Source organism: Galleria mellonella, unplaced genomic scaffold (assembly GCF_026898425.1).
Source record: "Galleria mellonella isolate WM207_F2 unplaced genomic scaffold, CSIRO_AGI_GalMel_v1 utg2411, whole genome shotgun sequence".
Taxonomy (NCBI): Eukaryota; Metazoa; Arthropoda; class Insecta; order Lepidoptera; family Pyralidae; genus Galleria; species Galleria mellonella.
The window spans coordinates 534,411-557,087 of NW_026442049.1; the positions used below are offsets into that span (position 1 = coordinate 534,411).

Here is a 22,677-nt window from a genome sequence, read left to right on the forward strand (position 1 = left end):
AAGTAATACTTAATATATTATAAACATATAAATAGACTAATATATCATTATTTACTTATATATACTATATATAATATACCTATGCACAATTTGTTTACAAACTACTTGATGATAAACTTTCAATCAAAATATGCAAAACAGAGTCAAATTATCTCACCGATTCCGATTATATGACGGCATATGAACTTACTGGAATTAGGGACCCGCTCGCGTGTTCACGGAACCATTGCGCTATGAGATCATTGAGGAAAACAACTGAGACAAATGTGTGAGAAAAAAATAATGTCCTTTAACTATACCTAGCTGTATATATATCGTGACCTTGCCGCAAATATAAACATTATGAATCAGATAATATAATGATTTATTCATAAATAACACGTAATTCATCAGAGCAGTATGTTGTAGTTGTATTATATTTAGCGATGTTCCTCTGTTTTACATGGATTAAATTAGTATATACCGTACATTAGTTATTTATTTCCGGAAAAAGGTACCAAAATCCGTAAATCCGTTACATGAACATTGTACATACATACAAGAACTTAATTTCATAATATTTAATTAATAATACTAATATAATATTATATTGTCTGTGTTAATAATAAGAAAGTGTACGTGTGGTCCCGGCATAGAACAGCCCTTCCCTTCCTTTCCCGTGGGTGTCATAAGAGGCGACTAAGTGAGGGCGAGTGATGGGCAGCAGCGTCTCTCTTAAAATATCTCCAAAGCCTGACTGCGGTTGCCAATCTGCCTGCCAAGCGTGGGAACTACTAGCAAAATCCCCCCAAGGCTTATGTTTAACAGTGGATAGTTAAAGGCTGATAGTCATTAGTCATTTATTCAAAAAACAATGTACATTGTATCTGAAATAAGAGATGATGATATGATGATGAAAATTGTAACTAAACGATGTGTAAATAGAAGATATTTAAGAAATAATTATATCAGAAGTCTTAATAAAACACAGAAGTCAAAATAAATATTTTTAAAATATTGTCTATCTGTATGTATTTTGTTCCACTGTTACTCGAAAACTACTACGCCAAACTGGATACGGTTTTGACAGTTATATTCCTGCAGGTATAATTTAAAATCTGATATATGTTTTATGTTAAAACACCATTAAGAAGGAACTTTCCTTCATTGGTTTTTCTACTTCTGAAATCCACGCGTGCGAAGTAACGGGCAAATAGCTAGTAACTATTATTTTTATACATTATATTATTAACAGAACCCCACCACATTATTTAAATTCTACACATCTAACTAAGCTAACTAAGTGATCTCACAGAAACCAGTTGCCAGTACAAAGAGGAACGTTACGCGAAATAGTCACTCGGTAAGTAATGTACGATTAAATTTAAAATTACTATTAAATTAATTATAAATTATTATTAATAATAAGGTATTCTAATTATTAATTAATTAATTTATATAAATATAAATTATAATAAAATTTATTACTTATATTGTATAAAATAATTCGTGAATCATTAAGCATTAAGGCTCTCTCCCCAATTGTTACTTGTTACACCCAAGAGGGTCCATAGTGCTCGCTATGAGCAGACACCTACTGCTTACATTATAGAATGCAAATATACAAAAACCATACAAACATATTCAACGTTTATTATCATGCAAGTGTCATCTTATTGGCCTAAGACCCTGTCTAGATAAAGTGACCATGTACGAGTGAGTTATACCTACTTGATTGTTACTTACTTATTTCTGTTGATATATTGGGTCCGATGCGGAAGTGAATTATTTATTTTCATTTATTTATTCTGTTGCTGGTGAGTGTTGACTAAAATATAATTACAAGGTAATAATAAAATTATTATTAAATTAAACTTTAAATAAATATTAATAATATAAAGTATTAATTATTATAATTTATATAATAATTTATTGTATTCTATTTTTTTATGTTATATAATATATAATAGCAAATAATCAATAATAAATAATTAAAAAAAAAGGGACTGTAGATTTTATCCTATTAAAATAATATTAAGTTTAATGGAATTATAATTATATTGACTTGTAATTAAATAAAGATTGTGTCTCACAAAAAAGTCATCAGTTGTGAAAAAGTTCCAGTTATTTTAATTTAAAAACTAAACTACAAAACCGATTTTCATAAAATTCCTTCTTATTTGTAAGTAAATTTTTAAAATAATAAAAAAAATAGTTTTCCTAATCCATATATAACTGACGGAGTTATGAAGTAACAAATATTAAAAAAAAATACAACTGAACTGAGAACCTTCTTTTTTTGAAATGGATTGATAATATTAATTTTTGACCTTGATGGTGACGGTTAAACCTCCCAAGGGTGCAGATTCACCCCGTTCTTTGTATTAGACATTCGACTTTTTTTATCATTCCATCTGCATTTAATGATCAAAATTAATAAGAAAAATAGTTTTAAATTATAAACTTAACTAATTCAGGCCTCCTTCTAATTTTTCTATCCATCTATTTCTTTTTTTTTTATCATATGAAAGTATGACAAACAAGCATTTGGCTTACCTGATGGTAAGTTTTCACCACAACTCATAGATGTTTGCACATTGCATTTGTAATAAAATAATTTATACTCAATTTCAGATCAAAATGCGTATATTTCTATTACTGGGCGCACTCCTCGTAGGATGCGCACGCGCAGACTCTGACGTGCAGTACGTGAAGGGCGTAAAAGGTGGCTACGGCAGCCGTTACCAGTACAAAGGCGACACAAACTATTTAAGGTGAGTAACATCCTCAAATTCAAATTCAAAATATCTATTCATTCTCCACAATACTACATATATCTGTCACGCCTGTCTCCCATTAGGGTAGGCAGAAACAATGGAACGCCAAATGCTTCGATTCAAACAAACCTCCTTCGCCTCTTCCACATTCATCAATCCCTTCATACACGCTCGCCGGTTACGGATACTTTTAATTTGGCCCTTCTTCAGCACGTCGCCTATTTGGTCGACATACGTCCATCTACCGGCGGTCCGTACCGACATCTCCATTCATTCTTGCTCGATAAATCTCTTTCGTAATTCTTCTTTCATCCATCCTCTCCAAATGACCAAACCAACACAACATTCCTTTTTCGACATTCCTTTTTCCACAATACTGTATGAACAAACATATTTAACTAGTTGTCTAGAAGAGATTGCTTAGCGACAAGGCCGCCTTTTGTATCACTTCTCATTAATATTTATTTTTCTTTTTACTTGATGCAATAAAGTGTACAATAAAAAAATAAATATTTACTTAAGAATACTCAGTGTAACGTATTGTGGAGACTGATGGTTGAACTAGGAAAACCTATGCTACAGCCACCAGGCACCATCCCCAGACAAATAAGTAATATGTTTTGTTCTAGATTAAGTAATCGGACAGATATGTAATATCAAAAATTTGTTTTTGATCAATGTATTTGACGATAATTAATCAAATTGTTTGAATTCTTAACCGACTTCAAATAAGATTGTATTCTATAATAAACTGTCTTCAATTGTGATAAAACCAGTTATTTTGTGTTTCAAAATTAAACTACAGAACCAATTTTGATTAAATTTCTATGGAATGGATTAAATTTGTAAGTGTGTTCTTTTAGACAGAAAAAGAATTCTCTAATTCCGTTTACAATTGACGAAATTATGAGGTAACAAACAAAAAACCCCGTATTTTTTATTCTACTTATAATCGCAAACAAGCTGACGGCCCACCTGATGGAAAGTGGTAACCATCACCTAGTGACTTGAGCAGTACCATGGACATAACAGAGTATACTGTTTCGCCCATGATACCCTCCATGCGTTGCCATTCCTGGGGACTCAAGTGTTATTCCTCCATACCCTGTAAATTCACTGCTATATCCCACCCTTCAAAACGAAACACAGCCATGCAAACACAACTGCTTCACGGTTGAAACACGAATGGGACATAGGTGTCTAAGCAAACTAAAATAATATAAATTAAATATGGTATAAAATAATTTCAGATTTTACAACAATACACAAGTGAATACCACAAGACACGACCCGGCGGAAGACGTCGGCGTTTGCTATGTTGAAGTTCCGTAAGTATTTTCAATTTGTTTTTATCCCCGACTTCATCCGCTTACCATACCATATTATCACCACCATCAGTCATTAACTGTCCACTGCTGAACACAGGTTTGAATACAGGCGGAATGGCAACTGTAGTTAGATTTTTAGAGATGTTTTAAGAGGGACGCTGCTACTCATCCCTCGACTATTAAGTTTCCTTAGTTGCCTCTTATGACGTCTGCGGGAGAGATGGAGGTGGCACATTCTATGACGGGACCACACAGCTATCCTTTGCACCATACCTGTTAACACTGATACATGCGTAGACAATGGCGGACCGGCATAAACGTAGTGGGTAGGCCGTGTAAATTATTACAACGGAACGGTCACCATACTACCCTGCAAATTTTATATTAATCGCTCGGTTGAGACGCCCTCTGTGTGACACTACACTTGACTACTACAAGACTGTCTTATTGTTTCGCTGTAAATCTATGGTAATATATCTATTTTAAAGTAAAATGGAAACTATTAAATATATATTAGGACTATTACTGCACCAACCGGAGTATTTATTACTATTGTATCTAACACTACCCATATAGGGATATACCATTCACGATACATGGGTTTAATGGGAAGAAATTGGAATAGTAACTGGGTCCGCGATATACAAGTACGAGGTCTGTCCGGAAAGTTCGTATAAAAGTGTTCTGGAATGCGAGAAAGAGGAGTGGGGAGGCCAGGTAAGCGCAGGACCCCTTCCTTATGTCCCTAACAATGCTTCAGTTCTGGTCTGACCGCCGTGCGGTGCGAATGGCTTGTCACGCCATCTGTGAAGTTACCTCTTAACGAAACCCCGTCGGCATGGAGCCCGCTTCCGTTGAAGAGCAGCGCGTCGTAATCAAGTTTCTCTCGAAACTCGGCAAGAATGGCCGTGAAAGCAAAGAGTGGAAGACATCCGGGGAACCACGAACAAAAAAATCAAGAAAATCCCGCTCAAATGTCAAGACAATGTTGATTGTTTTTTTCGATGTTCGGGGGATTGTCCATCAAGAATTCGTCCCTCCAGGCCAGACAGTTGATGGAAAATTCTACGTCGATGTGCTCAGACGCCTCAAAGCTCGTGTGGCACGAGTTCGTCCAGAATTGGCGCGAGAGGGGCGTTGGATTCTTCACCACGACAATGCCCCTGCCCACACCTCTCTTGTTGTCCGTGAGTTTTTGATATACGGTGACCGAACACCCCCCCTATTCGCCGGATTTGGCCCCGTGTGACTTCTTCTTGTTCCCAAAAACCAAATTGGTACTTCGGGGGCGGCATTTGGGGGACATAAATGAGATAAAAAAAGTTACGACGGGGCAGCTGAGAAACCTACAACCAGAGGACTTTCAAGGAGCCTTCTCACAGTGGAAACGGCGTTGGCACAAGTGCATTATGTCACAGGGGGAGTATTTTGAAGGGGATAAAATTGATTTACCTGAATAATTGTAAAATAAAATTTTTAAAAAACTTTTATACGTACTTTCCGGACAAACCTCGTATTGTAAGAAATGTGTTCTTATTTTTGACGAGGTATACTTTTGGCTCGTAGTAAATGGTCATATATTATTTTGTTTATTCATTTAATTGACTAGGTGATCTTTACAGTTTTTCAATATACATACATTACATAATTCATTGCGTACAGTCAAATTATTTATAATTACTCTTCTCCATCCAAATGTTGCCTGGAAGAGATCGCTCTTAGCGATAATATTTTCTTATAATTGTTTGTATTTATAATAAGTTTACTATAGTAATCTTATGGAGGAAACAATAAAGAGTATCTGTCTATCTACTTATAAATTATTAACAATCCCGGCCCCCATAACCTTTCATCATGACACCAAGTAAGTTAAGTAATTAGTAAGTTTTTTTTTTTTTTTGTTTTTTACAGAACAATAAACTTAGTGTCTGATCCCTCTCATGTACCAGCTGGAAATGGGGTAAGATGTTACATACTCTCAATACTTACTAATAAAAATTACAATAATTATAATGTGGGTGATGACCCACTATATATAAAATGTCTAATTCATCAATCAGAGATCTCAAGACTATAATTTCCGATAAAATCATCGGAAATTATAGTCTTGAAAATATTTATTTTTTTATCTACATTGTATGGCTAATCACAATTGGAACTCATAATCGAATCAGTTTCATTGACTTGGAAGATTATCAGCCTTAAGTCTTTAAGATTGGGGATTTAAAGATTTTCCTTTACATTAAATCGAATGTCCATAATATCAAAATATATAAAATGTCTGTAACTGTACTTTATTCCTTTCCAGTCTCGGCCAGAACTCAGTCGAATTAGAACCTGTTGTAAAGGCTACATCAGGAATGCACACAACTATATGCTATGCGAGCCGGTGTGCACAAATGAATGCGTCAATGCACTGTGCGTAGCGCCAGACACCTGCAAATGTTTCCCTGACCATGTAAAGAACTTGGCTGGAGTCTGTGTAGCCACCTGTCCAATTGGTTGTCAAAACGGCCATTGTGCTGGAGGAGAGTGCATCTGCAATGATGGCTTCAAATTAGATCCTGACAGCAAATTTTGCATACCTAGTTGTAGAGAAAACTGTGGTGGATTAGGTTCGTACTTTGTCAAAGTTTTGATAAAATAAATCTGTGTAACTTTTTTTATAAAATTTTACTTAGCTGACGATCTATCTGATATGATGTGATTACCTATAAATATCAATAGTATTCTGGATTCTGTGGTATCCTTCATGAACTGCCGTTTTTGAGAACTATAGTGTTATTACTTTATATGAGTACACTTTAATTATGCTATCATAATCTTTACTTGATACTAAAATACAGCTATTTACCAGTTTTTTAGAAGCCGAAACCCCGAGGCTTATATCTATCCAATTTAATCTGTATTACTTAAATAAATCACGTGATTTAAATATCTCAAAAAAATACTGTAAATAATCATTTACATAATTACCTAGAACGCCAAATTAATCTCTGTATAGAACGCTTCACCAGACAATGAACCGTTACGTTTATATCTATTGACTAATGGAATTACAATTTGTAGGCAACTGTACAGCACCAAATACCTGCGAGTGTAAAACCGGCTACAAGTCTACACATGAAGGCTCTTGCCGAGCTGTCTGCGATCGCTGTGAAAACGGCGATTGTGTAGCTCCGAATGACTGCCGTTGCCGATCTGGATACGCCAAAGACCAACAAGGCAAATGTGTTCCTCAATGCAATCCGTAAGTAACTGTCTCTTTACGAAATATCAATAATGACTAAAGAAGCACTCATCATGGTTTTTTCTGTTTATAGGGCCTGTAGTTCTGGAAGCTGTGTTGCGCCTAATACCTGCTCGCGCCGTTCAAACACTGACGATGATTCACACCTTCACGTTACGCCTATTAGGGTCAGGCCCTTATATCCTCTAAATCAAATCCAAAATGGCTCAGCCCCATATCCATATAATCAAACTGACAACCACCAATATCATCAGGGCCAATACTCCCAAACAGACTATGGAAGAGGGGATGTAGAAACATATAATTCCAGATATCCAACTAACCAAAGACCAGGTCAATACTCTGATTACCAACACAGTACAATACAACAATCTTCAAATGATTCTCAATATTATTCCAACCATGGTACATTTTATAGTTCACAGTATCCATCACAAGGCCCTAATTCTCTTACCACATATGGCAGGTACAACAATTCAGATAGTCAAGCAGTCAATGGAAGTAACGAATTTCAATATTCTTCAAACCAATACTCTAATCCGAATAACCAATTTCCCAACAGCCAGAATCCCAACAATCAGTACCCCAATAATCAGTATCCCAACAGCCAGAATCCCAACAATCAGTATCCCAATAATCAGTATCCCAACTATCAATACCCCAACAACCAGTATCCCAATAACCAATATCCCAACAATCAATACCCGAATAACGAATACCCAAATAATCGGTATCCAAACAACCAATACCCAAATAGCCAACACTCAAATAACCCAAATCCAAACCAACAAAGACACACTTATCCAGCATCGTCTCCGAGATACGGGTCAAATCATCCGTCAAATCAGGATACAACCACTGAACAATACCCCCAAAGCGTGTCAGAAGGATACAATCCGGATAGACAACGCCCTTCTAACAATTCCTCCCATCCCAACCAAAGATCTGATAATCCGCAGCATCCAGACAATCGTCCTTCACAAGGTAGACCATATTATCCAAATTCTAACCAAGGACCCTATCCAGGATATGGTTACCCTGAAGAATCTTACAGTCCCTCTAATCCAACGCGTGACCGTAATAACCGTCCATTTAATTCCTTCAACCAAGTGGGGTCTGATCACAACCGAGCCCGGAACGGCTCCCAGGATGTAAACCATGGATCGTTCCATCAATCGAACCAATATGAAGATCAACAGAATGCTGAATACGTGCCAGTATGCTCAAGACCTTGTATCAACAGCCACTGCGTAGAAGGAAATGAATGTAGATGCAACCCTGGATACATTCCAGATAGAAGTGATCCTAGCAGGTGACTTTTTTTTTTTATAATACAAGTATCACTAGGTAATCTTTATTAATCTATATATCTATTATAAAGAGGTAAAGTTTGTGAGTTTGGATGTTCGGGGTAATCTCCGGTACTACTGATCCGATTTTGGAAATTCTTTCACTGTTATGAAGGTATATTACCCCTGAGTGTAATAGATTACTTTTTATTTTGATAAATATATATTTTTCAATAATTAATCACAATAAATGTAATCGAAGCCGACGAAAATTCTATAATATTGCGTCCACTGCTAGAACGATTCGTAATAAAAGAATAAAATCCATATCAAAAATATTAAAAGATGTTTTTTATGTTTTATATATATATATATATATATATATATATATATATATATATATATATATATATATATATATATATATATATATATATATATATATATATATATATATATATATATATACAATATTTGGATACAAGTTTCACTTGTACGAGAATTTTATATCTCGTGTCACGGTGTTTGTTACCAAACTCCTCCGAAACGGCTTTACCGATTTTTATTAAATTTTGTGTGCATATTGGGTAGGTCTGAGAATCGACCAACATCTATTTTTCATACCCCTCAATGATAAGGGTGACCCACCTCTAAATATATTTTATTTTTTTAACAATTTTTTTTATTTTATTATGACTTAGCATTGAAAAATACATACAAATTCAAATTTTCACGCTTTTAAGATCAATCCCTGTTATTTTATATGCCGCAATAGATTTACAAGATAGCAATCGAATATAATAATTGTAGTAGGATAAATTTTCATGTATAGTTCTCGAAATAATGTAGATATATGGTAAAACAACGTTTGCCGAGTCAGCTAGTATTTGTATAAAATCTCCATAGGGGTTTTTTTATGGAATCAATTCAAAAAATGTCACTTTAATACACTTGTGTTGTTTCCAGGTGCTTGCCAAACTGTCCAGGTGGATGTCCCAATGGTGTCTGCTCGGCTCCACATCTGTGCCTCTGCAAAGTTGGCTACTACAAAGACACCAGCGTGAAAGGCCGACAAATCTGTATTAAACAAATCAGATGAACTGTTTTTTTTTTCATCTTTAAATGTACTGAGTATTTGATTAAGTCATATTTTATTTCAATACCACTACATACGTACATACATATCTGTCTGTCGGTTTAAATATCACTGATGTTCCTAATTATAACTTCAAATACAATAGAATATAATATTATGTCTTATTAACCACTGAATTACGTCAGTCATCGATGATTCAAAATGTTCTTAATATAAAATCCATTATTTCATACAAAACCATTTTGTTATCGCATTAAAAATTAATTAACTTATTAATTTAAAGTTACATTAAATTCTTAAATTTATTTAAAACACTGTTTAAACAAAACTCTGTTTAATTGGTTAAACATTGTTTAGTCATAATAACTTGAAATTTTATGCATCAAAATCTATAGAGTCTTATAATAATATTTATTACTTTAAACAAGTTTATTTTTTAATAGGACAGACTTTATTTTGTTTATACAAAAACACATTAAACATTTATTTATAATTACCTGATTATGACAAATTTAACTATTTTGTGATAAGACAAATATATACTTAGTTTATGAATATAATATTTTTTTATAATACATTATAATAAAAGAATTTAAATTTAATATATATTTTTTTGTGTTCCTTTTATGCTAACCTCCTAAACATGCAGCAAATTCTAACTCAACCTCACTAATATAATAAAATTATAATCAGACACGCAAGATATTTAAGAAAAAATTAATATGAGGGGTCTTAATAAAAGCAATAGAAGCAAAAATAGTAATTTTTAGACATTTCGTCTTTCGTGTTTATGTATATGTTTTTCCCAGCATCACGCAAAACGACTGCACCAAATTGGATGCGGTTTTCACAATTGTAATTTGAAGATCTAACTTAAAAACTGGTACATGTTTTATCTTAAGGAAATATACTTATAAATTGGTCCCATAAAAGTTTTATTAAGATAGGTTCAGTTATTTAGTTTTTAAACCAAAATAACTTAATTGAAGTAGGTTTTCTTTTGTAGGACACAATCTTTAATTATTCATTTAAATTCTATTGAAACACTGTTGAAGATTGCAATTATTTATTCTTTATTTTTTAAAATCCATTTATTTCTTATTTAAATGTCACTGATCTTCTTTCGTTTTTCCATATGAATATATAAAATTTTATGGTCATAACAAGAAAATAATACTGAAATTTAGGCTAAGACGAAAAGTAGTTATATTTCTGCATTATGTAATAGCATAGAAACAAAACATCCAAAATATTGTTCTATGCCTTGTTATTACACTCTTCCTGTTCTCGTTCTTCATTCTGCTTCTTCCTCATTATAGAAGAAAATTTTATTTGATTGAAATCAAACTGCTCACTGACTTCGGTCGTGCTTACTTCAGCTGGAATAAAAAAAAAAATTATAACACAGTAGGATGGAATACAAATGAAATTGTAGACATACAAATGGTGTCTTAGTTCACTTGAACTCACAATCAGGATCCTCAGATCAAAAATTATAACACAGTAGGATAGAATACAAATGAAATTGTAGACATAGAAATGGTACCTTAATTCACTTGAACTCACAATCAGGATCCACAGATAAAAAATTATAACACAGTAGGATGGAATACAAATGAAATTGTAGACATACAAATGGTGCCTTAATTCACTTGAACTCACAATCAGGATCCACAGATTAAAAATTATAACACAGTAAGATGGAATACAAATGAAATTGTAGACATAGAAATGGTACCTTAATTCACTTGAACTCACAATCAGGATCCACAGATTAAAAATTATAACACAGTAGGATGGAATACAAAAGAAATTGTAGACATACAAAAGGTGCCTTAGTTCACTTGAACTCACAATCAGGATCCACAGATTAAAAATTATAACACAGTAGGATAGAATACAAATAAGATAGACACAAAAATGGTGCCTTAGTGAACTAGAACTTGAACTCACAATCAGGATACAAAAGGCGATCCTATCTTCAATTACAACTATGTAATACTAATTACTAACTGGATGATCTATCAATTTACAATCAATGCTGCTCAAGCTATAAATGTCTAGAATCTAAGTTTAAATTCTACACAAGTGCTCCTGAACTATATTCAATGTAAATTATGAAAGTATTAACCGAAAACTTGACAATAACAAGTTAAATTGTCTATATTAATTATGTGTACGAAAAAATAGTAAATAACATTATTGTTTACTGCAAAAGATTCTAGAGAAGCACTTTTGTTTACTATGTCATATGCAGAAACTATGGAAACACCAAATCGGTCAGTAGCTCAGGTGGTAGAGAATATTCGAATTAATCTAAAAACAGAGCTAACAACTACTACTAGACGGAGCGACGACCTTAAATGAATTGCAACGAGTCAATGGATGCAGGTGGCTTGGAATCGTTATTTATAGCAATCTATGGTGGAGACCTATATTTAACAGTGGACAGTTAATGATGTGGATGATGATGATGATTCTTACCTTTGACAGCGTAACTATCACCTTTGCAGTATTTGTACAAAGCCTTCCTCTTTATGAATAGAATTATAATAATAAGCATACTGTTCAATATTGTTAAAGCAATTGCAATCAGCATCCATAATGTTAGCGAGCTGAAATTATATTACTTCAATTTCATCATGGCCTAAATAATTTTTAAACATTCTTTTAAGTTACAAGACATTTATACACCTATCTTTATCGTTATTAAGGACAATTCTAAAATGTGGCGAGTAGATTTTTGAGTCATTTTTATTCGATTACCAGTGTATCCAAATTAGTTTACTTTTACGTGTCTTAAATAATGTGTATAATACATAGTGTAACTTAACTTTGTATTTGAAGAAAAAGTTACTGTTTAATGTTATTCTATTCGAAATAATAAAATCACAGTACTCTTTATGGTGTAAAATAAACTCACCTTGTTTTATGTATAGCCTCTTTTGTAATATTAAACTTGACATCTATATTACCAGGTATTGTTACATAACTGGTATACAATGTGGAATTTTCAATGATAATATCAAATAACTCTGTCCTGTTATTGTCGTTACTAGTTGAAGATATGGAATTCGGATCTGTAATTTCCGTCGTTTCTGTAGTGGAAATGGATATGTCGAGATTCTCTATAGTTGTATCATCTATTTCGGTAGTAGTAGAAGGGATAGTAGTAGGAGTTGTGGTAGTACTAATAGAAGTAGTACTGGTAGTAGTAGTCGGAATATAACAAATAGTGCGGTCACACATTTTATTTGCATCTGAACAATTGTAAATACAGTCACACTCTCCGCCATCGTCTCTCACAGCTGCAGCTATATAAGGTGGATGACAAACACAAACGCCAGGCGCTACGCATACACCTCCACAGTTTACACATTCTGGCACACACACAGACGAGGTCCCATTCAAATCAGCTTCATACCCTTTGTAACAGTCGCATGTATCTGGTTTTGTGCAAGTTCCATTGCCACATGGTCTACTACAAATTGGCTCACAAGTACTTGGAGTAGTTAAGCGCCAGCCCGGTTGACAGCTGCAAGTCTCGGGACTGATGCACTTCCCGTTAGTACAACCACTTGAGCAATAAGGGCTGCACACGTTGTTTTCCAACATTCTAAACCCACTATGACAAATGCAAGTCTCTGGAGCACCACACACTGCATTAACACACGGCTCAGTACAAACTGGTTGGCATATACCGTCCCGTAACTCATAGCCGAAGTTACATTTGCAAACATTAGGTTTAATACACGTGCCATGCACGCAGCTCGGTTTACATGTTGGGAGACATAAGTGGGGAATAATTAAATCAGCTAAGTAACCATCATTACATTCACATTTTCCTGGTTCCTTGCAGTAGCCATTTTCGCACTTGGTTGAACATTTCGGTATACATTTTATACTGAAAAACATACAAAAAGATGAGAACATGCTTTCTATAATTTTTTTATCATTTAACATAAAAAATAACATAAATAAGAACGTTTATAAATAAGCAACAATGGCAATTTCTTTAAAGTCAAATCTACAATTGAAGTAACATTGTAAGAATAGACAAAGAGCAAAAGATAAAAAAAGGACACGAGATTTCATTCTATTGATTTTCTATTCATTTCACATTGAACTTGATCCTTTCGTGATACTCTGATAAACCTTATAACTGGTATATTTGCAATAACTAATAGACTATATAATTTTACTAATATAATAAAATTGTAACTGATCGATGTCTATTCATGGAAGATGGATTAATTTAAGAAGGAAAACAAATTAATGTAAGCAACTTTAATAGGAGCGATAGAAATTGTAACAATATTTTTAGAATTTACTTTGTCTTTTTGTCTGTCTTTATGTTTGTTCTGGCATCACAAAGTACACCAAATTGATTTCCGTTTTCACTCTTATGTTCCTGATGATTAACTTAAAAACTGGTATATATTTTATTATTAAATCTGTCCATGTCGTTATTTCTATCACGAACATTTGAAATTGTATATTTTTATTGAAATATTTTTTTATATACCATAAAAATGGCAAACAAGCACACAACCTGTTTTATAGTAAACAGTCACTGTAGTCTATGAACGCCTGCGACACTAGGGGTGTCACGTGCGCATTGCTTACCCTGAAGAAACTTAAATATACCCTTTTTGAAGAACTCCATACTCTAGTCTTTAGGGAAAACCTCAGCAGGGAATAAATCCACAGCCTGAGCAGGAGAAAACTTTTTTAAAACCGACTTATAAAATTTGTCACTTCAATTTTCAATTTCCAGCAGCAGTATTTCGATACGACATCATAATCTTCAAGAAAAGAGCATATTCCTTCTTAAAAGGCCGGCAACACACCTGCAATGCCGTAGGTGTTGTGGGTGACCATGGGCGGCGGTAGTCACTTACCATCAGGTGAGTCGCATGCTCGTTTGCCCCCTGTGTTGTAAAAAAAATATAGTAATTAATTTTATACGTACTCTTTATCTGAGACCGTATCATTACGTATGTAACCTGAACAGCAATATTTTACAGTTTCCCTTCGACTGTCCTGGAAATAAAATTACAATTTGTTTAAAATATCGATAATTTTATGTACTTGTATTTACCACTTTTCTTTATATTATTATAATATATAATATATTATAATATATAATATTTACTGTAATTATTATTTTTTCCTTGGTGCAATAAAATATATAATAATTGAATTGAAAAAAAATTATGCATTTTGTTTTATTTCTTTTATGTATTTACTGTGTCTGACTTGCGCCATCTACCATTCTCTCTGTACTTATCCATTCTTTATGCCAGGTTGTCTGTAAGAGATTGCTTTTAGCGATAAGGCCGCCTTTTGTATATGCATATTCTATATAAATACTCCTTGTATACATCTCTACTGTGCGCAATAAAGAGTTTATTATTATATTTTAAATTTTACACAAATTCTCATCTCCCCTCTTAAAGAGAGGGGATGGCAACTAAGCCCCGGCAGAAGTACAGTCGGCCGAGGTTCAAGGCCCCAGGGAGAGAAACCGGCGTACAATGCGGGCAGTATCTAAGAGCTTTCTGCATCTTTCCCGGGAGTGAGCCGCCTCGGAATCCCAACCGTCTGAGATGTTGTTATTATTATTATTATTATTATTATTAAATTAAGAGATAAATTTAGAAAAATAACACTTCATAACCGACCCCATTGTTAGACACTCTCCCTACTTATGTTTTTCCATCCAAATATAATCTACAACAATTTAAAGCAAATCGAACAGACTACTCGTGTGCTCGCGACATTCATCATCGCATTCCATCAGGTGAGCCTTCAATAATAAAAAAAATATATACCAAATGTTTAACACTTACAATTATGTCCCTGTGTTCTATGTAAGATTTAATCATAGTCCTGGTGCACCGAAACCAGCAATTTGCTTTCTTATAAGTAGCTACATAAGTCCGATAAAATGTTTTTCGTACAGGAACAAATTTCCTAAAACACAATATAACTGTATATTTGTTTATATATTAATAGTTTTAGCACTTCAGCTGCACGCTAACGAAATGCTTTCTCGCTGTATTGGGTTGACTGGAAGAGATCTCTGTCAGAGATAAGTCGGCCCTTGCTTACAACATTTATAAATGCATTATATTATATGTAACTTACAAGTGCAATAAAAAATATATAAATTATCCACTATTATTGTAATTAATTAATTTAATTAATTATAGCCCATATAAATATATTCTTTATGCAATCTTTTATGTCGATTATAAATTACTCACTTAACGCTTCTTGTGCATACTTGGCACTCGACATTTAGCTGAACACATATAAAAAGGAATACACAAATAAACAAACACCGTTTCTTCATATTGTCACAAACAGAACCGTCCTTCTACACAGTGGACCAAATTATTTCGCAACAAGCATCACTATCACAATGACTGTCTCGTAATTGTTGATAATTATATGTATTAAATATTAGAGTGTTCACGCAATACACTTTTTAAGGACACTTTATTGCAGTTTTTTTTTTAATTAACTTTAAAAATAAATATCTCTGTTTTTCGTAATAAGTGTAAGGAGAAACAAGTTATTCTGATAGAGCTAAACTAAAATTTCATGCCAACCATCTAGACGAGTGACGGTCCTCCACCGTGCTTTTTTCAAGGTACTTTCTTCTACGTACAACCACTCTTTGGAATCAACATCCAACAGCAGTATTTCCGAACCGATACGACGACATAACTTTCAAGAAAAAAGCATATTCCTTTTTAAAACGCCGGCAGCACACCTGCAATGCCATTGGTGTTGTGGGTGATCATATATTATTGTAGTATATTAGTAGTGTATATTTTTGTACGGAGCAAAATACACAAAAATTTTTGAAAAGAAATTACTTGTTTTCTAATGTCTTATTTCGAGCTGGATTTCATTTTTTTATTAGCATTAATATTATCACAAAAGTCTTCTATGGTCTCTTTGTTTGCCAAATTTCATTAAAATATGTTGATTTGTTTTACCGTAATGTTGTTTTAAACTAATACCTATTCAAATATCATTATGAATTTTCACGTATATAATATTAATTAATATATAATTTAACCAATTTTCATTTAAATTCATTTTTAATTTTCACTTCATTTGAAAAGTCAATAATTTTGTCCGTAAATGCCACACATGATTGGTTGTCACCCTATAATATCCTATTATAAATCACTGAAAACTTTTAATATAAAATGAATAATTGCATGACAAATCATAACTTCCGTTCAATTCATAATAACAATATGTTAACTGTAATGATAATAAAACTACTGTAATCCAGCATTAGAATGAATTATATAACATTACGCCAGTCGCCCGATGAGGTAGGCAGAGACAGTGAAACGTCAAATTCAAAAAAACCTCTATTAAAACAGACCACTTTTACTGGTAATTCGATTAGAATTATTTTGTTTAATTTCGCTACCATTAGTATGTGTGTAACTGCCAACACTCGAAGATTGACCACCACTATTACTACCAGAAATTTCACAGCTATAGCTATCAAACTCCGACTGCCATTTTGTTCACGTACGTTTTGCGCACGTGTTTCACCCTTAAACGAGGCAAATTATTAGATTTCTGATCGGAGCCTAGTGTTAATTGTACGGCATATTCGCAATTTGGATAGATAACACCTAGTGTCTTGCTGTCTAGTGTCCGAGTGTCCAGTGTTTGAGTGTCTAGTGTCTAGTATCTGAGTGTCTAGTGTCTGAGCGTCTAGTGTCTAGTGTCCGAGTGTATAGTGTTCAGTGTCTAGTGTCTGAGTGTCCAGTGTCTAGTGTCTAGTGTCTAGTGTCTAGTGTCTAGTGTCTAGTGTCTAGTGTCTAGTGTCTAGTGTCTAGTGTCTAGTGTCTAGTGTCTAGTGTCTAGTGTCTAGTGTCTAGTGTCTAGTGTCTAGTGTCTAGTGTCTAGTCTGTCTAGTGTCTAGTGTCTAGTGTCTGAGTGTCTGGTGTCTAGTATCCAGTGTCTGAGTGTCTAGTGTCTGAGTGTCTAGTGTCAGAGTGTCTAATGTCTAGTGTCTAGTGTCTGAGTGTCTAGTGTCTGAGTGTCTGGTGTCTAGTGTCCAGTGTCTGAGTGTCTAGTGTCTAGTGTCTAGTGTCAGAGTGTCTAGTATCCGAGTGTCTAGTGTCAGTGCGTCTAGTGATTGAGTGTATAGTGTCAGTGTGTCTAGTAACTGAGTGTCTAGTGTCTGAATGTCTAGTGTCAGTGTATCTCGTGTTTGAGTGTCTAGTGTCAGTGTGTATAGTGTCTGAGAGTCTAGTGTCTGAGTTACTAGTGTCTGAGTGTCTAGTGTCTGAGTGTCTAGTGTCTGAGTGTCTAGTGTCTGAGTGTCTAGTGTCTGAGTGTCTAGTGTCTGAGTGTCTAGTGTCTGAGTGTCTAGTGTCTGAGTGTCTAGTGTCTGAGTGTCTAGTGTCTGAGTGTCTAGTGTCTGAGTGTCTAGTGTCTGAGTGTCTAGTGTCTGAGTGTCTAGTGTCTGAGTGTCTAAGTGTATGTGCGTGTAAATGTCTACTACACTACACACTCAGACACTAGACACTCAGACACTGGACACTAGACACTAGACACTCAGACACTAGACACTCAAACACTAGACACTAGCCACTGAGACACTAGACACTCAGTCACTAGACACTCAGACACTAGACACTCAGACACTAGACACTGAGACACTAGACACTGAGATACTAGACACTAGACACTCAGACACTAGACACTCGGACACCAGACACTCAGACACTAGATACTCATACACTTGACACTCAGACACTAGACACTAGACACTAGACACTAGACACTAGACACTCAGACACTAGACACTCAGACACTAGATACTTAGACACTCAGACACTAGACACTCAGACACTAGACACTCAGACACTGGACACTCAGACACTAGACACTCAGACACTAGACACTCAGACACTAGTAACTCAGACACTAGACTCTCAGACACTATACACACTGACACTAGACACTCAAACACGAGACACACTGACACTAGACATTCAGACACTAGACACTCAGTTACTAGACACACTGACACTATACACTCAAACACTAGACGCACTGACACTAGACACTCGGATACTAGACACTCTGACACTAGACACTAGACACTAGACACTAGACACTCAGACACTGGACACTAGACACCAAACACTCAGACACTAGACACTCAGACACTAGACACTAGACATTAGACACTCTGACACTAGACACTCAGACACTAGACACTCAGACACTGGATACTAGACACCAGACACTCAGACACTCAGACACTCAGACACTAGACACTAGACACTCAGACACTAGACACTCAGACACTAGACACTCAGACACTAAACACACTGACACTAGACACACTGACACTAGACACTCAGGCACTAGACAGTCAGACACTAGACACTCAGACACTGGACACTCAGACACTAGACACTCAGACACTAGACACTCAGACACTAAACACACTGACATTAGACACTCAGACACTAGACACTAGACACTCAGACACTAGACACTAGACACTCAGACACTAGACACTCAGACACTAGACACTCAGACACTAGACACTAGACACTTAGACACTAGACACTCAGACACTGGACACTCAGACACTGGACACTCAGACACTAGATACTCATACACTGGACACTCAGACACTAGACACTAGACACTCAGACACTCAGACACTAGACACTAGACACTAGACACTCAGACACTAGACACTCAGACACTAGATACTTAGACACTCAGACACTAGACACTACGACACTGAGACACTAGACACTGAGACACTAGACACACTCAGATACTAGACACTCAGACACTAGACACTAGACACTCAGACACTAGACACTCAGACACTGGACACTCAGACACTAGACACTAGACACTCAGACACTAGACACTAGACACTAGACACTCAGACACTAGACACTCAGACACTGGACACTCAGACTTTGGACACTCAGACACTAGACACTCAGACACTAGACACTAGACACTCAGACACTAGACAATAGACACTCAGACACTAGACACTAGACACTAGACACTAGACACTCAGACACCAGACACTAGACACTCAGACACTGGACACTCAGACACTAGACACTCAGACACCAGACACTAGACACTCAGACACTGGACACTCAGACACTAGATACTCATACACTGGACACTCAGACACTAGACACTAGACACTCAGACACTAGACACTAGACACTAGACACTCAGACACTAGACACTCAGACACTAGATACTTAGACACTCAGACACTAGACACTCAGACACTGGACACTCAGACACTAGACACTCAGACACTAAACACACTGACATTAGACACTCAGACACTAGACACTAGACACTCAGACACTAGACACTAGACACTCAGACACTAGACACTCAGACACTAGACACTAGACACTAGACACTAGACACTAGACACTAGACACTAGACACTAGACACTAGACACTCAGACACCAGACACTAGACACTCAGACACTGGACACTCAGACACTAGATACTCATACACTGGACACTCAGACACTAGACACTAGACACTCAGACACTAGATACTTAGACACTCAGACACTAGACACTAAGACACTAGACACTCAGACACTAGACACTAGACACTCAGACACTAGACACTAGACACTCAGACACTAGACACTAGACACTCAGACACTAGACACTCAGACACTAGACACTCAGACACTAGACACTAGACACTAGACACTCAGACACCAGACACTAGACACTCAGACACTGGACACTGAGACACTAGACACTGAGACACTAGACACTGAGACACTAGACACTAGACACTAAGACACTAGACACTCGGACACCAGTTAATCAGACTATATATACTCAATCCGCCTTCAATTGGAACGAATCTTGTCGAATGAGCTTTTTTTGGGAGGCAACCCCCGAGTGAGCCAGAATTCGCGCACATCAACTACTTCCGTTTATTCATACAAAACCGCCGGTTATTACCAACATACATACAGACAAGATATATGTTACTTTTTTTGTGGGTGAGAAACGAATAGTAACCTCATCTACTCTACCCGCATATGCTGGAGGGGAAGTTGTGATGGATGATAGGCGGGGATGAAGTAGGCCAGTTATCCCCGTCTTGACTTGTTTACCAGGAATTAACAGTAACGATGGTTTCCAGGATGCACCGCGTGGAGGGCTACCTAATAGAGTATACTGTTAGCAATGAAGCTGTTTGACTCTATTACAAAAAAATCCTTTCTTCTCTGTATATATAGCTAAAGTGTGACACATACGTATTACATACTAGCTGTTGCCCGCGACTTGGTACGTGTGGATTTAAAAAATTGGAAACGAATGAAATTGGCCACTTTTGAATGATGATTTAAATGGTTTTAGCAAAATTCGAAACATAAACGGACTTATGTTCAACCTTGAGAAATATAATTGTCAAAATCACATCGAATTTGGTGTAGTAATATTTACGTACTAGCAGAAAGAAAATACAAACAGACAAATATGAAAAAAATTTGTCTGTAACGGATAAGCTCCAAAAGTAGTCAACTACTTTCAAAAAATCTCTTACTTATATAATGTATTAATGTACTAAACTCCCTTACCTATATATATATATAATATTATGAGTGTATATATATATATATATATATATATAATATTATGAGTGAGTAATATTACTGATAAAATAGCAAGTAAAATATGTAACCCGTGTGGGTTACATACTGTTTTTTGTGTTATTTTTTTAATATCCTATCATTTTCTCTTAAATATCTCCCATGTATGGGCATCGTCTAATTATTTTTTTTTTTTTTTTTTTTTTTATATAAATTATAATTCCCAAAGTAGGTTCACATCAGGCAGGCGGCCGAATGTAAATCTATGAGCCAAATCTTTTTGCAATATGGATAAAAAACATATTAAGCCGATCCCAAATAATCATTGGGATAAGGGTAGCGGATGATGATGATTACATATAAATTATATATTTTTTTAAAATACAATCATTGTACATCAGCATTTTATTTATGAGATAATACATGAGAAATACGGGCCACATTCATTACAATTTTTTTATTAATATTTATCAAATTTGAAATGACATTTTTTTATACAACTTAGAATGGCAAACTAGCTGACGACTCACATGACGGAAAGTGGTAACCGTCGCCTATAGACATTAGCAGTACCATGGACATAACAGAGTATACTGTTTCGCCCATGATTCTCCCCCAAGCGTTGCCATTAATGGGGACTCAGGTGTTATTCCTCTGTACCCAGTAAATTCACGCCATATCCCACCCTTCAAACCGAAACACAGCCATGCAAACACAACTGCTTCACGGTTGAACCACGAATGTCCTTCTATCGTTTCCTTTGACTCCCCGTCACGGCCCTAGTTTTCTAAGTTACCTTTTATAATATAACATAAAAGTTTTTTTGAAAAAATGTTTTATTAACTTCTGAGCATTATTATTGACAATGTTGCTGTGGTTTTCAATAGTATTTGTTTGTTTGATTTTGTTTATATTTGTTTAATTTAATATTGCCTAATTTTGTGTTTCGTTTACTTGTATTTTATTTTGTACAAATTCTAGTGGCTACCAAATTACTATTTAAGTATATAATTATGTATTATTTTAGCTGTTTGTTTGCCTTAAATAAATAAAATAAATAAAAACATTTCTAATCTCCATTTCTGATTTCCTTTGTCGCCGTCTATACATAATAAAGTAAGTTTGTTTGTTACCCTTTTTCATGGTTTATCGGTACGACTAATGTTTATAAAATTTTGTATATCCATAGGTTGAACCAGGTCAATGTTTTATCTTGATCAATCAGTATAGCTGCCGTGTGGTCCTAGCACAAAATGGGCCACCTCCCCTTTTACTGTGTATTAAA

General features: G+C 35.2%; 2 protein-coding genes across 5 annotated transcripts; one reads left to right on the forward strand and one right to left on the reverse strand.

Moving 5' to 3' along the window:
• Positions 1-1,276: 1,276 nt before the first annotated feature.
• LOC113523011 (putative uncharacterized protein DDB_G0282133) lies at positions 1,277-10,321 on the forward strand. 3 transcript variants are annotated; one of them, XM_026908885.3, is made up of 8 exons: positions 1,277-1,342; positions 2,614-2,753; positions 4,007-4,084; positions 5,996-6,044; positions 6,393-6,699; positions 7,154-7,334; positions 7,408-8,646; positions 9,590-10,321. In XM_026908885.3, exons 2-8 carry the CDS (start codon positions 2,620-2,622, stop codon positions 9,720-9,722), a joined length of 2,121 nt encoding a protein of 706 aa, XP_026764686.2. In that variant the 5' UTR covers positions 1,277-1,342; positions 2,614-2,619; the 3' UTR covers positions 9,723-10,321. The 3 variants fall into 3 exon arrangements, with proteins under 3 accessions (XP_026764686.2, XP_031766127.2, XP_052750789.1); XM_031910267.2 differs by lacking the exon at positions 1,277-1,342 and adding an exon at positions 1,556-1,796; XM_052894829.1 differs by lacking the exon at positions 1,277-1,342 and adding an exon at positions 1,806-1,825.
• Positions 10,322-10,768: 447 nt separating this feature from the next.
• Positions 10,769-16,161, reverse strand: LOC113522932 (protein draper-like). 2 transcript variants are annotated; one of them, XM_031911414.2, is made up of 7 exons: positions 15,989-16,161; positions 15,572-15,695; positions 14,692-14,762; positions 13,553-13,623; positions 12,643-12,799; positions 12,204-12,334; positions 10,769-11,098 (listed from the first exon to the last, which is right to left on the reverse strand). In XM_031911414.2, the coding sequence occupies exons 1-7, from the start codon at positions 16,075-16,077 to the stop codon at positions 10,977-10,979; spliced, it is 765 nt and encodes a 254-aa protein (XP_031767274.2). In that variant the 5' UTR covers positions 16,078-16,161; the 3' UTR covers positions 10,769-10,976. The 2 variants fall into 2 exon arrangements, with proteins under 2 accessions (XP_031767274.2, XP_026764583.2); XM_026908782.3 differs by having other exon boundaries at positions 12,643-13,623; positions 15,989-16,160.
• Positions 16,162-22,677: the final 6,516 nt, after the last annotated feature.